The 18,039-nt window shown below is 34.3% G+C and overlaps 1 protein-coding gene across 2 annotated transcripts in view; it reads right to left on the bottom strand.

Annotated features, from left to right (window-relative positions):
* Window positions 1–18,039, bottom strand: part of KIFAP3 (kinesin associated protein 3) — a 157,365-nt gene that overhangs the window by 60,914 nt on the left and 78,412 nt on the right. For both annotated transcript variants that reach the window (XM_060033763.1, XM_060033758.1), the window contains exons 11-15: window positions 13,839–13,939; window positions 5,958–6,066; window positions 4,623–4,735; window positions 4,056–4,221; window positions 3,296–3,421 (exon numbers count right to left, since the gene is read on the bottom strand). In XM_060033763.1, coding sequence (XP_059889746.1) covers window positions 3,296–3,421; window positions 4,056–4,221; window positions 4,623–4,735; window positions 5,958–6,066; window positions 13,839–13,939 — 615 coding nt within the window. The remainder of the gene's footprint in view (window positions 1–3,295; window positions 3,422–4,055; window positions 4,222–4,622; window positions 4,736–5,957; window positions 6,067–13,838; window positions 13,940–18,039) is intronic.

Raw genomic sequence — 18,039 nt, forward strand, 5'->3', positions numbered from 1 at the left:
CATTCTTCACAGAATTAGAACAAAAATTTTACAATTTGTATGGAAACACAAAAGACCCCAAATAGCCAGAGCAATCTTGAGAAAGAAAAATGGAGCTGGAGGAATCAGGCTGACTTCAAATTATACTACAAAGCCATAGTAATCAAGACAGTATGGTACTGGCACAAAAACAGAAATATAGATCAAGGTACGGATAGAGAACCCAGAGATAAACCCATGCACATATGGTCACCTAATCTATGACAAAGGAGGCAAGAACATAAAATGGAAAGACAGCCTCTTCAATAAGTGGTGCTGGGAAAACTGGACAACTACATGCAAAAGAATGAATTTAGAACACTACCTAACACCACACACAAAAATAAATTCCAAATGGATTAAAGACCTAAATGTAAGACCAGACACTATAGAACTCTTAGAGGAAAACATAGGAAGAACACTCTTTGACATAAACCACAGCAAGATGGTTTTTGACTCACTTCCTAGAGTAATGAAAATAAAAACAAAAATAAATATATGGGACCTAATTAACCTTACAAGCTTTTGCACAGCAAAGGAAACCATAAACAAGATGAAAAGACAACCTCAGAATGGGAGAAAATAGTTGCAGATGAAGCAATGGCAAAGGATTAATCTCCAGAATATAGAAACAGCTCATGGAGCTCAATATCAAAAAAACAAACAAGCCAATTAAAAAATGGGTGGAAGACTAAACAGACATTTCTCCAAAGAAGACATAAAGAAGGCCAAGAGGAACATGAAAAGATGCTCAACATCACTAATTATTAGAAGAATGAAAAGCAAAACTACAATGAGGTATCACCTCACATCAGTCAGAATGTCCATCATCCAAAAATCTACGAACAATAAATTCTGGAGAGGGTGCGGAGAAAAGCGAACCGTTTTGCACTGTTGGTGGGAATGTAAATTGATACAGCCACTATGGAGAACAGTATGGAGGTTCCTTAAAAAACTAAAAATACAACTACCATATGACCCAGCAATCCCACTACTGGGCATATACCCTGAGAAAACCATAATTCAAAAGGACACATGTACCCCAATGTTCACTGCAACACTGTTTACAATAGCCAGGACATGGAAACAACCTAAGTGTCCACTGACAGATGAATGGATAAAGAAGGTGTGGTACATGTATACAATGGAATATTACTCAGCCATAAAAAGGAATGGAATTGGGTCATTTGTAGAGATGTGGATGGACCTAGAGTCTGTCATACAGAGTGAAATAAGCCAGAAAGAGAAAAACAAATATCGTATATTAATACGTATATGTGGAAACTAGAAAAATGGTACAGATGAACCTATTTGTAGGGCAGGAATAGAGACATAGATGTAGAGAACGGACATGTGGACGTGGGGGGAAGGGGAGGGTGGGATGAATTGGGTGATTAGGTTTGACATAAATACACTACCATGGGTAAAACAGATAGCTAGTGGGAACCTGCTGTATAGCACAGGGAGCTCAGCCTGGTGCTCTGTGATGACCTAGCTGTGGGGGAAGCAGGGGAGGGAGGTCCAAGAGGGAGGGGATATAGGTATACATAGAGCTGATTCACTTCATTGTACGGCAGAAACTAACACAACATTGTAAATCAATTTTACTCCAATAAAAAATAAATAGATTAGAAAACAAACAAAAATAACCACCCTACTATCAATAAATAGTAGAAAGGGAAAATAGTGGTATATTTATTTATACAGCAATAAAAAGAAACATAGTTCTGTACAAAACATACACAAACCTCACATTCATAGGGGAAAAGAAATAAGACTCTATTTCTAAAAAGCTGAAAACCAAAGCAGAATTCATCTGTGGGTGATAAAAAGAAAAATGGAAACTGCTCTGGTGAAGGTGGTAATGACTGGGAGGTGGCAGGAGAGGGACTTCTAGGGTGCTGGTAATGTTTCATTTCCTTATATGAGTGGGAATAACATGAGAGCTCTCATTTTGAAAATTCATTGTGCTATACATACTTAGAACTTGTGTATTTTTCATTATGTATTATATCTGGTACAGGAAAGACTGAGATTAGAGGGTCTTTTTAAGCTTTCCATATTAGTATTTTTAACTTCTATACTAATTAGCTACTTTTAATGTATATCTGCTATGGGCAAATTGCATCCCTCCAAAAATTCATATGCTGAAGCCCTAATCCCAAATGTGACTATATTCAGAGACAGGGCCATAAGGAAATAAGTAAGGTTAAATGAGGTCATAAGGGTGGAGTCCTGATCCCATAAGATTAGTAACCTTATAAGAAGGGATATCCAAGCACTTATGTGTGCTCGTGCTTTCTCTCTCTCCCTCTCCCCCACTTCCTCTGCCCGCCTGCCATATGAGGATGTTAGGACACAACAAGAAGGTGGCCTTATGCAACCCAGGAAGAAAGACCTCACCAGGAATCAAATTGGCTGGCACCCTGATAGACTTTCCAGCCTCTAGAACTATGAGAAAATACATTTCTGTTGTTTAAGCCACCAAGTCTGTGGTATTTTGTTATGGTGACCTGAGCAGACTAACACAAGGTCCTAGAGAACTTGGCCCTAATAAAATACTATTAGAGTCAGACAAATTTTGTATGCAGTATGGAAAACGAAACCTGGGCCCTTAAGAGCAAAACAAAGGTAAGGGGAAGACTATCTAGGCCTTCGCTATCCAGTATTGTAACCATAGCCATTGTGGCTAGTTAATTTTAATTAAATTTAATTTAAACTCCAGGTTCTCAGTCCCAACAGCCACATTTCAAGTATTCAATAGTCACATGTGTTGGACAGTGCAGATAGAGAACATTTTCTTCACTGCAGAAAGTTTAGAGGACAGTACTATATATGGATCTAGGAGGGAATATGATGATTAGAATTAGCTTCCAAATAAACTTTTCTGATTAGAAATCAAGATATTAAAAAAAGGGTTTGTGCAAGATAGGAGATCCAATTCAACCAAAACAAAGCTCAACATAAAGAAGAAATGGTGGAATATTAGTTGTTCAAGGCTGATAAGAGGAGGGTAGTGTCTGTAAAATTGGTCCTGAATCATTTTATAGCAACATTCTTAACTTTGTAACCTAAAGCTATTTGATACTATGCTATCTAATCCCAGTAAAGGTATATTTAATTCATTTTCCTAACTATATAATTTAAGTTGCTATAAGATGAGTAATGCAACAATATAAATAATATTTCATGATTGCAGATTCCACATGTAAAAATCTAAACTTATAACTTGTTTATATATTAGCACAAAAATAAATTAAGATAAATTATAATTTACCATTTAGCAACTCAATAAGTGCAGGGATTATCCCAGATTTGGCTAGCAATGCAGCACAAGAGTCATCCATAGATACAGTTCCAATCATTATAACCACTTCTAAAACAAGGTCATCTTCTGCAGCACCTAGGAAAGTCAAATCACAGAAAGTTTTCATTGAAATGTCCTGATACAAATCCTTTTATATTGCCAAAATTCTAATTCACAGAAAAGATACTAAAAGCTATTAAATCAGTTCTTATGAATCCTTAACACGCTTATAAATGTGTCCTTTTTCCAAAATTCCATGTTCATGGAATTCCATTCCATGATGACAGTTCATGGTGGTGGAGCAGTAGAGAGGTGGAGATAAGTCTTTGAAAATACAAATGAATGACAATGTAAACACAGAAAATAGAAGAGTCATTTGAATCCCTCAGAGAACTTAGTGTGTGCATGTGAACTCGTGTACAGCGGGATGGTATTTAGTAATTTTAAAAAGGCAGGATAAAAAAAATAAGAAGGCAGGATAGGAAAGGGAAACTAATATTAAAAAAACATATTGTTAGGGAAGAGAGTACATACATATACGAGGAGAACTAGTGACTGCCTTTCTGAGAGAAAGAAACGAACTAGGGGAACTAGGGCTAGACCTAGAGGTGTGGGAAGAAAATGTGTTACGTAGTACAATAATGGTCACAAAATACTGTTCTAGCTGCCTTATCCACAACAGAAAGAAATAACTTAATCATTACGCAGAAGTGAAATACTTAGCACAGACCTGGTTTGAGTTTATCCTTGAGGTACGGAACCAGCTTATACTCCTTAAGAACCAATTCCCAGTCTAAGTCTGGAATGGTCAAATTTGCAAGAGTTCCTAAACATTCAATCACAAACTCCTCCTCTTCATCATTAGAGATTTGAGCTGCAAGGTCCCCAACATAATCCTGAATAAAACAGAATTTTAATACAAATTTAAAATATGATTTCTGCAGAAGAACTAATCTAATAATTTAACCCACAGGAAGAAGAAGTATCAAATGTGATTCTCTTGTTTTAATAACCTTGAGCTAAATTGCTAAGAGAGACTATGGTGGACTGGTTTAAGGCAAGCAAACTGGAGTGAGGATGAAAATGTTAGGGATAGGGCTCGTAAAACAAAAACAACATTAAAACTTAGGTTGAGATTTCTAGGAGCTAAACTTACAAGTAAGTTGAAGAAAAACCAACTTGGGTCATGAATTAATATTTGACAAGAGCTAAGGAAGAGTTATATTTCCAGACACAGACTTTAAAGCTTTAATTCTCAGGCTATTTTAATAGACAGAAAGCTAAAAACTATACTTACAATAAATAAATTTTTAGTTGGTCCATCATGCTGGGAAATGTTCCTAATCATTTTCATCAGCAATGGATCCTTGAACTTCAGAGCCCTCTTCATGAGCATCTTCAGCCCATTTCCTGATAATAACAACAAAAAAATTCCCCCAATAAAGGTTCATTTAAATTTAATGATTTTTAAAATTTTCGGTTCTCAAAAAACCCCAATTTACACACAGAAAATACGTAAATATTAACTGTACAATTAAATTCAATAAATGTATGCCCCTGTGTAATTCGTACCCATATCAGGATACAGAATATTTCCATTCAATGCAGAAAGTTCCCTTGTTCTTAGTCAATCTTAGTCCCCCAATACAATTACTTTTCTTGTTTTCTCCTCCTTTTCCTCTTCCTCCTCTTCCCCTTTTTCTTATTTTTTCTTTTTAAATACAGATTAGTTTTGCCTCTTCTAGAATTTCACATAAATGGAAGCACAGTATGTATATGAAATATGTACCACAAAGTTTTAAAATGTAAATACTTTTTGACCCATAAAAATTGTACTCCTAGGAATTTATCCTAAGAATGTAAAAATGGAAACATGAAAGATTCAGAGAAAGGAAAATTACTGTAGCATTGCTTTTAACAGAAAAGAAGTGGCAACAAACTAGCAGATTAAACTATGGAAAATCCGTTAATGGATTATTTTGCAGCTACTGGCAATTATGTTTTATTAAAGTATTTAATCATATGGAACGATATTCAGATATTAACTTCAAAAAACATGTCACCATTTATAGAGAAAATCCCATTTTAATTTAAAAACACACAGAAACATTGTACCAAAGTCTTACCTATGATTATCTCTGGATAGTGGGAGTAAAATTTTTAATTTTTTCCTATTTGTTCATTTGTACTTTTTATAATCAACATGTATACTTCTCGAATACGAAAAAACTATTGAGCAAACTCTGAAATATCATAATGTATGATGAATCATTTTATGAAGATACTATAGAAACAAATAGCTAATACATTTGTATTGTAACATCTTACACTGTAACAGATTGCTTTGCAAATAAGAAGTTTTATTTCATCTAGAAAATATTTTTAAAAATCAAATTTCAATTAAGGGTAACTGACCAAATGGTTTATAAAATGTTACTAAAGGGTAAGCGTTTCTACTCATGATGTAAGAATATTCTGAGTCTGACATTTAAGGATTATAGCTATAATTTTTAAAACTACTTAAAAATAGGATTTACATATTTACTATAATTCTTAATTCCTTATTATCTATTTTCCATCATATGCCAATAGCATATGATAGAAGTTATCTATGAAGCTCAAAGGCACTAACCTTCACAGATAAGCTGTACGTTCCTTTTGTTAGCAGCTAGATTAATGCAGAAAGAAATGAGTTCCAAGTCAATTCGTTCATCCGAACATTCAAAGAGCATCTTCATTAACTAGCAAGAAGCACAAGACATATTTTACTCAAAAAAACCCCAAACACACAAAAAACCACAGGCACTATTTTATCACAGTATGTTACCTTAGATTGTATGTTGGAAATAATATAATACAATTACATTTTCAACATAGAAGTGGTAGGCTTTTACTACTGAATAACTGAATGCTTAATGAACTATTAGATGCTCAGCATTCAATATGAACTTCCAAGTACACTGGAGAATGTAAGAGAAATATTACATAAAGCCTTTGCATTTAAGGAATTTAAAATGTGTGGAAGTAGACCATTCTGAGCAATGAAAATAGCTTGTGCAAAGGTTACAAGGCAGGAAAAAAAAGTCATCCTTCTGAAGAATTAAGAGAAGGCAAGCATGGTTGGAGTGAGGGAAATAGTGTTAAGAGATAAGGTAAAAGTCAGATCACGCAGGATTCTGAAGTACATGTTAAGGATTTTGGGCTTCATCCTAAGGTAAATGGGAAGACATTAAAGGCTTCCAAATAAAGAAAGTGTCAGGATAAGATTTACATTTCGAAAAAATCTGGTCAATGTAGAAAATAGACTGAAATAGGGTAAGAAAATGTGGCAAAACCACCTAAGGGGCTAGTGGAAAAGTCGAGGTATGATGATGGCTGCCTGGACTAGGTAGAGCAGTGGGGATAGAGATAAAAGGGATGGCTCAGAGATATATTTAGGAAAGAGAATCAAACTGGGATTTAATAACTGACTAGATGTTGGGGTTAAGGGAGAGGAAGGGTCAAAGATGACTCACAGGTTTCTGCCCTAAACAACAACATGGATGGTGGTGCTAACATTTACCAAAACACAGAAACCAAAGTAGGAGAAAACTTTAAAGGGAAGACAGTAATTTTGGTTTTGGACATGCTGAATTTAAGCTGCCTATGTGACAGTCTAGTGCAGATAGTCAGTAAACGTTATAAACACAAGTTTAGGAGACATGATTGGACTGAAGGTATAATTTTAGGAATTGCCATTTATGGTTGATAACTGAACCTGTAAAGCTGGACCCAATCATTTGAGTGTGTATAAAATAAGAAACGAACTCTACTTAATGATAAGAGAAAGGGAAGGAACTTCCCTGGTGGCACAGTGGTTAAGAATCCATCTGCCAATGCAGGGGACACGGGTTCGAGCCCTGGTCCGGGAAGATCCCACATGCCGTGGAGCAACTAAGCGCGTGCGCCACAACTACTGAGCCTGCGCTCTAGAGCCCACAAGCCACAACTACTGAGCCCGTGTGCCACAACTACGGAAGCCCACGTGCCTAGAGCCCCTGTTCCGCAACAAGAGAAGCCACTGCAATGAGAAGCCCACACACTGCAACAAAGAGTAGTCCCCGCTCGCTGCAACTAGAGAAAGCCTGTGTGCAGCAACAAAGACCCAACCCAGACAAAAGTCAATCAATCAATCAATTAATCAATTTATTTAAAAAAAAGAGAGAGAGAAAGGGAAGATGGGTCTGAGAAGCAGCAGACAGAAAAGTAGGAAGAAAAAGGCAGGCCACTTATGCCATTTAGCAGTAATCTAGATTTGTCATGATGAGAGATAGTTGCTATGTAATAAAGGAGAAATGAACAAACCTTAAGCTATACTTTTGAGAAGCTTGTCTACTATTATTGGTAAATAGCAAATTAACTTAGTGCATATTATATAAATATATTTTTCTCTTAGTCAAATTGCTAACAACATATGGAAGTCAATCCTAAAATTTATAACCTAAAAATTTCTTATGTTTTATCTCGGCGGATACTTTTTTAGATCAACATGCCTTTGTTGACTGGTTAGACCCTATTTCGTTAAATCTTGTTTTGGTTATCCTCTATGTTAGTTCCAAATAACTTCTAAGTTTCGAAAAGGCTACATGGTGAACACACAAAAATTAATCTTATTTCTGTATGCTAGCAATGAACAACTGGAAACCAAAATTAAAAAAGCAAATCCACTCACAATTGCTCCCCAAAATACTTAGATATAATTCTAACAAAATTATATGTATATATATATAAAATTCACTATTTGCTGAGAACTACAAAAACACTATAGCTGGTGAATGGTTGGCATGTATCATGCCTTTTCCCAGAGAGCACTTCTTTAACACCAATGTTGCTGCTAGTGGAATCTTTAATCACTAACACTTAATAATGTTGTAGAACAAAAAAATTCTATGGCAAAGATAAAATAATCTTAATTTATTGGATATACTTTTAACAGATTTTGCTACCTATTAACTGCCAACTAAAATTAAATTACAAATTAATAAAAATGTAGGTGACAATCCTCTAAAAATGTAAATATATACAGTATGTTTTTCACATTCTAATCAAAAACCCATTATAGATTTCTTCCAAACTTCTCCTAATACAAGAAGCTTTTTAAAAATAACAAAAGTGTGTTTGTTACATCAATGCAATGCTTAGCAAGGCAAAATATCCGTTGCTGTTTACTTGTTCATACTTAGTATGAAATTTGCCCTTAAGAACGGTGTTACAGGGTGATTTGTTAGAAGCTGAGGGTTTTTGCCTTGTTTTTGTAATTTCCACATTAAGTCCTGTGATGAAATATTCAGGAGCTAGCTTTTTAAAAAATAATGCATGGTTTAAAACCTTATCCAACACCTACATCCCCAAATCAAGAGAAATCAGGACTAAGTGTGAATGAAATACATCATGATATAGAGTTAGTTTTTCATAATAAGAGAAACATTTCAATTTTAAAGTGTTCACATTTTAAAATAATAGTTTAGTTCAAGCTCTACGTGCAACACTGTCTTTGACTGCTACCCATAGCACTTCAGAAGTAAGTGTAATTGCTGACAACTAGCAAATACTAAAACTAGATTTGTTCTGTTTTAACTATGTCCATTGTCATCTTTTACTAATTTAACAGGAAGGCACTAAAAGGCTTCAGCCTGTGCAATGAAGAGGCAATAGTGTTCAATCAGACAAGTCCCATATTGAGTATCAGATACCAAAGACCCAGGACTGAAATCACTGTGTCTAGACTCTCTGGCACCTGACTTCACTTATTTACCAGTGACCAGAGGCCAACCCCTACAGCTCTCTGTATTCACATACACCTCTGCCACCCCCACCCCGCTACCCAAACATCTTTGAATGATTATGGCAGAACTTTGCATGCCTCAGGAATCTCTTCTGACTGGCTACTCCCTAACTCTGCTGTTTGAAGTGATGCTCTGGTTTCTGAACTTCAGCAGATAATGGCAGGCAGGAGCAAAGGGGGCTGTCAGAAAGGACGTTTACCAGCATTCAGCTCAAAAGAAGCGTGTAGATCAAAGAGGGGCCAAATAGGACAACTGTGGTAGAAAACATGTGGATTACTATGAAGATTCTTGCGCACTGTTCTAGGTAAAATGTTAAATAACACCATGACATCATTACCTAAACATGTACTTTGGCCATTCTATTACCAATAAATACTTTCATAAGCATCTGGATGGCATTTGCACCTATTTAAACAAAACATGCATCTTAGAGGTCTAAATAACAATGAACTGTTAATGTGTACTCTTAACTATTATTAGAATACAACCATTAACTCCTGGTTATCCCCAAGTACGCTTACCTGGAACAATTCACCCACTGAGACCATTAAGATCATACATAAAGAAAGACTTGCCCTGACCCCCAAGTTTTACAAAATAGTGTCATAATAGAGGGAAAAAATGAGAATATATTGGATAATTAGAGGCAATAAAGTACAAAAGAAGCAAAGCAACATAATATTGGGAGAGATTATGAGCCATGTTGACTTTATAACATCTACTCTGAATGTTAAATATTTTACAAAAGTGAACTCTAATTATAGGCTTATGTTAGAGCATCTCACAGTCTATTTCCACCAAAGTCCAGCTCTTTAAGAATGAGAAATCAATAGAATCATTTTTCCCCCAAAAGACCATGATCATGCACTAGATACAACCTCTTAAGGTTAATCTAATTTATGAAATGCTATTCCATGAGCCCAATGTTAACACATTGTTTATTTGGACTAATAAAATTCTGATGAAATTTTCAAAAGTATAGGTTTATCCTATAAAACACATATAAGAAAGGGAGTATTTAAACTGGACTCTGAGTGGTTCCAAAATAATGAGAAGCATTTACAAATGGCACCTTATTTTTGTACAGTGTTTCAGTTTATAAAGTTCCTTTACATATGTATCTAATGGAATTAAAGAATATGACCGTATCCCACATTTTTTTTGATCACTGAAATGAATATGAATGACAATGGAACCACTGCTTTCTTACTTTCAAAGTTACTTTAGGCTTCTCATTTGAAAAATTCATTTGTAATACTTGACAATATTTACTAAACAAAAATTAATGTGCATAATTTCAAAGTGAACAGAGTATTACATTAATATTCCAAACTTCAGATATAGTTTTATTTAACAAGTAGGTTAATCAGTTGCTAGCACAAATGAGTTTAAAGCTTTGTTAGTATTATAAACATTACTTCAAGGAGTCAATATTCTGAGAGGAGTATTGTTTTAATTCCTGAAGGAAGCTCGGAAATTTCAATGTAATCCCAAATTTGCTTTCCATGATTCTTTTATTTTACAATGTATTTTTACAATTGGTACTGGGTGGCAATCAAACCATGTCAACTTTTCCCCAAATATGCCAAAGTTGAGCCTTACAAAGTACAAGTTATAGGCTGGATAGCACTTTAGGAACAAACATACTATTCTAGAGTACCATTTGGTTTCTCAAAATATGGCCTCATACTAAAAAGTTTCAGGATGTTTACAACATAATTTGATAACATACCCTCACTATTCTTACCAGGGTTGAGCTTTAAAAACAAAATATAATAAACTAAAACCCCAAAACATTGACCATTGAATGAATTTTGAAAGATTTTGTTCATGAAATACAGACCACAAATGTTCTGAAAACCCCACTGCAGAAATGTTTGATGTTAGAAAATTATCTGGCAAGGAAACATGCATGAATGTTGTCCTTGAAAAGGTACGGGAGAATCTTCTACAAAGTCTTCAACTGCAATAATAATAATGTTTCAAAAGTAACTTAAACAGGCTTTTATTTCTGATTATTTATTGAAAATAAAGTTTCACATTTTATGTTTGAGATTGTAAATTCTAGGGTATAGAGGGAAGGGTAACTCCAAATTAAATATTTAACAAAAAAAAGTTTTCCATCTCTTTTTAGTGTACATTTATTTCTCTTTTATTTAATGTTATTCTCTTTAAAATCTAATCTAGATAAAAACAGTCAATCTAGACAAAAATATTATTCTTTTATCACTGCTTTCCAATTCATATCCTGTAGTCAATGAAGTTCTGACATTAAATGGGATTGGAAAAGGAACACCCTTTGAAACTGTGAAGCAAAACCCCTTGGAACATATGAAGTGAGACTGTAGTAAATCACCTGTAATCTCCCTTTGACATGGCTACTCTTTTATTGACAACTTGTTTGACAAAGAGTTTGATTACACTTTGTATCGGCTGTAGTCTGACATGTGTTATCTCTATAAGAAGCCTTGCCTTGTTAGATAAAATATGCTGCATATTTGAAGGATGTCTACTTTCTGTAAACAAGCATAATTAGTTTTTCCCCTGGTATAAAAGCCTAAGAAATTATCCTTGAGAGTTTATCAGTTTTTTAATTGCGTGTAGATAAAGTATTAAAATTCTGGAACAGCAAATTCAATTTTTAGAACCGTGTTATTAATTTGGGAGGAATAGAAGGATTAATAAGAATTAATAAAAAGAAAAACTATGGCCTGTTTTTTACTACATAATAATTATTACTACTATTATTAGTAATAATTAATTATAGTAGTAATAAATATTAATTAGTAATAAATATTAGTAATTAATATTAATTATTACTATTAATCCTAAAATAATATACATTTAATAACTTATATTAGGCTAATAAGGAATTATGTAGTAGGAGTCTTAAGAGGATTACTTTAATAAGTATGACTTACTATACATATTCTTCTAAAGTGTCTTTTAAAAGTGTTATTTTTATTGTATATTATACATCCTGCGATTTTGCTTTTTCTATTTTAGAAAGCCATATTATAAAAATAATATTAAAAATCAGCCTAACTAGTGTTCCAATCATCAGATATTATTCAAATTAGTAGAGCTCAGTTTAATGAAGATTAATGGCACAATAGTGATTCCATGAATGTAAATTCCCTAAGAGTAAAATTACACATGTATATCCCTGGTGGCGCAGTGGACACGGGTTTGTGCCCCGGTCTGGGAGGATCCCACATGCCGCGGAGCGGCTGGGCCCGTGAGCCATGGCCACTGAGCCTGCGCATCTGGAGCCTGTGCTCCGCAACGGGAGAGGCCACAACAGTGAGAGGCCCGCGTACCGCAAAAAAAAAAAAAAAATTACACATGTATAGAATCTCCACCATTATAGTCTATGAAAAAAAATCACTAAACTCCTTCAAGACAAATAAACCGAACATATGAAATGTATCAAGCAACTGAGTTATGGCAAAAATCTTTCTTGAGAGCAGTGCTATAAAAATAAAAGTTTTTGTTTTTTTTTTTGCAGTACGCGGGCCCCTCACCGTTGTGGCCTCTCCCATTGCGGAGCACAAGCTCCAGATGCGCAGGCCCAGCGGCCATGGCTCACGGGCCTAGCCGCTCCGCGGCATGTGGGATCCTCCCGGACCAGGGCACAAACCCGTGTCCCCTACATCGGCAGGCGGACTCTCAACCACTGCGCCACCAGGGAAGCCCAAATAAAAGTATTTTGATGAAGCATTTTCCCATCAGAGAACGCAAAGCAATTAAAACCGTCAACCACAAACAAAATTAAAGGGCAAATGACAAAGTTGGGAAATGTCTGTAATATGACCAGGAGTTAAAATAGTTACTACATATAGAGATATTATCTATTAATCCTAAAATATTGACATGCCAATGGAAAAATTATCAAGGGACATGAATGATTTATAACATAATATCAACAATAAGCATGTGAAAAATGTTCAACCTCACCAATATCCACAGAAATGCAAATAAAAAGAAATAGAGACACTCCATTTTTAGAGAAATGATAGCATCCAGTGCTGTTCAAAGTGAAGTGACAGTTGGAAAAAAATCAACTCATGTCTTCTTAGAAGGTAATTTGGCCATATTGTGTCAAATACACAAAATACCTTTTGACCTAGTAATTCTACTTTTAGGAATTTAAACTAAAGAAAAAATCAAGATGTGGTTAAGCTTTTACATACTATGATATTTATTCCACATTATTTAATTTGTTTACATACTTTTACTTACATCAGTTTTTATGTGATAAACTGGAAAAAAACCTAAATATACAATTTAACAATATTTAAATTATGGTACACTTATGCAATAAAATAGTATACAACTATTATGAATAATTTATGAAGAATGTTCAGTGACATGGGAGGGTACTTAACGATATATTAAGATAAAAAAGCAATATATAATTACATATGGCATATAATCCCAAAACAGTATTTTTTTAACTATGTAGAAGAAAATGTACCAAAATTTTAAATGCTTATCTCTGGGTTTGGGATAACAGAAAGTTACTTTCATTTTTATAATGTTCTGTACTTTCCAGATTGTATATAACAAATTTATATTATTTTTAAGAGGGGACTTTTAAAGAAAAAAACCTATCTGGCAAATCAAGGGAAGAAAGTAAAAAACATATGTTTTGAATGCCTTTTTAAAAAAACACTTAAAGCACTTACTTGTGGTATACAGTCAGTGTATGCAAACATTGATTTAAAGCGGTCATCCATGCTTATGTGGTAAAGAACACACATTGCTATTTGTTTGTAGTTTTCATTGCCTGGAAATAAGAAATCATGGATATGGTGAGATTTTATATTATGCCATGCATGGGAATGACCACAAAGAAATTAATTTTTTTTGTATAACACACTCAAATTAATGCATTACAACTTTTAAGCTACTGAATCAAAAAAAATCACTATATAACCCTAACTTAGAAATTTTTTTTTTTGTGGTATGCAGGCCTCTCACTGTTGTTGCCTCTCCTGTTGCAGAGCACAGGCTCCGGACGTGCAGGCTCAGCGGCCATGGCTCACGGCCCAGCCGCTCCACGGCATGTGGGATCCTCCTGGACCAGGGCACGAACCCGTGTCCCCTGCATCAGCAGGCGGACTTTTAACCACTGCGCCACCAGGGAAGCCGTAGAAAATATTTTGAGCTCCCTATTTCAATTCCAAAGTTTGGAGCACACTATCTATGAAATATCACTAAGTTCCAAGAGATTATGTGTATTTTACAAGGTATACTTTTGAAAAAATTAACCACAAACCTAAGAATTAATTGTTCCCAGTAGCCCACTAAAATGTAGATTTGGCCACTGGCCTCCCCATCCTTACTGTTTTATCAAAATATGTGATAAACACATTTCATTGACAGTGATAATGTATAAGAAATAGTAAATGAAAAGTATATTTAATTTTTATGAATCAGAAACTGGAAAAATAACAAATAATAAACGAAGTAGAATAGTATTTGCTACATTAAAAAAAAACACATGCCCAAAAGAAGACATACAGATTGCCAAAAAACACATGAAAAGACGCTCAACATCACTAATCATTAGAGAAATGTAAATCAAAACCACAATGAGGTATCACCTCACACCAGTCAGAATGGCCTGGCCATCATCAAAAAAATCTACAAACAATAAATGCTGGAGAGGATGTGGAGAAAAGAGAACCCTCCTGCACTGTTGGTGGGAATGTAAATTGATACAACCACTATGGAAAACAATATGGAGGTTCCTTAAAAAACTAAAAATAGAACTACCATATGACCCAGCAATCTCACTACTGGGCATATACCCTGAGAAAACCATCATTCAAAAAGATACATGTACCACAATGTTCACTGCAGCACTATTTACAATAGCCAGGATGTGGAAGCAACCTAAGTGTCCATCAACAGATGAATGGATAAAGAAGATGTGGCACATATATACAATGGAGTATTACTCAGCTATAAAAAAATAATGAAATTGAGTTATTTGTAATGAGGTGGATTGACCTAGAGTCTGTCATACAGAGTGAAGTAAGTCACAAAGAGAAAAACAAATACTGTATGCTAAAGCATATATATGGAATCTAAAAAAACGGTACTGATGAGCCTAGTGGCAGGGCAGGAATAAAGACGCAGACATAGAGAACAGACTTGAGGACACAGGGGCAGGAAGGGGAAGCTGGGGCGAAGTGAGAGAGTGGCATGGACATATATACACTACCAAATGTAAAATAGATAGCTAGTGGGAAGCAGCCACATAGCACAGGGAGATCAGCTCGGTGCTTTGTGACCACCTAGAGGGGTGGGATAGGGAGGGTGGGAGGGAGGTTCAAGAGGGAGGGGATATGGGGGTATATGTATACATATAGCTGATTCACTTTGTTGTACAGCAGAAACTAACACAACATTGTAAAGCAATTATACTCCAATAAAGATGGGAAAAAAAATACATGACTATAAAATGCTAAAGGGTAGAGAGAGTAAGCATAGTCTAAGGATTGTCTCAGAACTTCTGAGGTAAGATTATTCTAGTTTCGTACACCTTGAAACTGAAAAAAGAAAAGTGAATGATATATCATAGATTTGAAAAATAAAATGGGACTTTAATATGCCATGTAGTTCTTCTACATGCTTCCAGAAAGACCATATTTTAAGGATCTATTTATGATCTCAAAGTCAGTGACAAAACTTGAGCTAGAAAAGTTTGGCTAAAAGGTTTTATCCAAAAAACAATATTATTTTTAAAAAGTTTGGGCTATGAGAAATCCTTGGAGATATTTGGAGTTTTAAAACAAAATCAAGGATATACATAAATTTAGTTGATAAATAACATATCAAGAAAATTTTAAATATATTGTGACATGGAGGATAAATTCAGCACCTTTATTCTTGTGTCTACCATAGTATAAAATTACTAAAATACTTTGTGTTTTTTAAAAATACTATTTTATATTCTTATTGAATTTTTCAGATATTAGGTTATCTCTTTATGAGGTGGTGAGAAATTCTTAGGGGACATACCTTGGTATTCTTATAGGCTTAGTATAGCATATGGAAGTTTCTCAATAAATACCTGCTGATTGATTCTATTTTTAATATCTAAAAAGCCTGGTGACTATAGTTAACATACTGTATGTACATTTGAAAGTTGCTAAGAGAGTAAATCTTAAAAGTTCTTACAACCAGAAAAAAAGTAATTATGTGAGGTGATGGATGTGGTAACTAATCTTGAAGTGGTAACTTTTATAGTTAACTACCCTTATATCTAACCTTATATATTTTGCAATATATATATATATCAAGTCATCACCTTAAACTTACATACTGTTATATGTCAGTTAGATCTCAATAAAGCTGGAAAAAAAAACAATGTTATGTTTAAAAAATCAGAGGCTAAAACTGAAAAAATAAGCACGTTTAGTCAAAGACAGAAATTACTAGTTCTACAAGATTTTCAGATTTGACACAAAAGTGTTTTAAGTTTCCAGATGCTTTTTAAAAACATATAGTGACCCTCTCTCTAGCCTGTTGCTTTCCTGGAGCTTATATGTTAAAAAAAATATTTCATATGGTAAGGAAGAAAAATGTGAGTCTTCAAAATAATCTGTCAAATAAATTTTATCATCCTTATGTTTCAGATGAGGAACTTAACACTTGGAGAAAAATAAATACTTCCTACACAGCCTTGTAAGTGGGTGAGCAGGGCTTTAAACAAAGGTTTCTCTGACTCCAGAATTTTCACCAGAGGTATATTACAGTATCTCTCAAACATTTTTATATCCTAAGGTAAAACGGTCTTTCAAGTAAGATGATAGTATCAGGTATAAAAGACTGAGATACACTGACATATGATAGAATAAAACACATTTTAAAAACAGAATTTTTAAAAATCAAGACTTTTGCATCTTTTTAAATTGTTTGGCTAAAGCCTATTTCCTATGGCTTTCAGTATCAATGTAAAAATGACTTCTTGGCATAAAACAAAAACAATAAAATCTAGCATATGTTCATCAGATGAATACATACTAGTAAACATTTTCATCTTAACTAAAAATCTATGAATTCACTAACTTAACCACTTGGAATAAAACACATGCAGGAACTACATCTGGAGGAAAACGTAATGCAAAAACTGAAATTACTCCAAAAAAGAGAAAAGTAGAGACTAACTGGGTGTTCCCAACCCCAGTATTTTGCTCTTGGGATCAGAGCAATCTAAATAGAAAAGACTCATAGATTTTAATAAATCACATTTTTACACCGCTGAAGGCATTCATTTATACTTATTCTAGTATAAAACACACTTGCCATAGGAAAACAAATCTTTGCATCAGTTTGCATGATACATAGATTAAAAATGAAAAATTCCAATTTTATTCTCCAGAGACGAAAGTATCCCTTAGGGGTTTGGTCAGATTATACTTCACAGTATTTTCCTCCAGGGACTGAGGTATTTTAATATCTTTTCAAGTAAGTTCCTACAGCAAACTCATATTCCGAAGGCACAGTCTCTTTCCCTGCTATTACAGTTTCTTTCTATATGTTTTTCAGCTGTGGGTAGGTTCTAGTCCTACTTAATTTTTTCAAAATATTATTTGAAAATATTTTCTCTATGTAATGGATTCACTGAAAAGTAGGATTCCAAGTCACACAACTTACTAAATAAATGGTAGAAGAAACATAGAAATCAATATCCAATATAAAAGATTTTTTAACATCAAAGTAAATAATCAGACTTTAAAATTCAGTGTGGAACTAAGAATGAAAAAGGACACTATTCTATGTTTGAGGATTGTCTGTCTACTGCTGGTTATCAATGAAAGGATTCTAAAATGCAATGTTCTAAAGTGGTACATCAATTTATTTAAGGTGAGAGGA

Source organism: Delphinus delphis, chromosome 1 (assembly GCF_949987515.2).
Source record: "Delphinus delphis chromosome 1, mDelDel1.2, whole genome shotgun sequence".
Taxonomy (NCBI): Eukaryota; Metazoa; Chordata; class Mammalia; order Artiodactyla; family Delphinidae; genus Delphinus; species Delphinus delphis.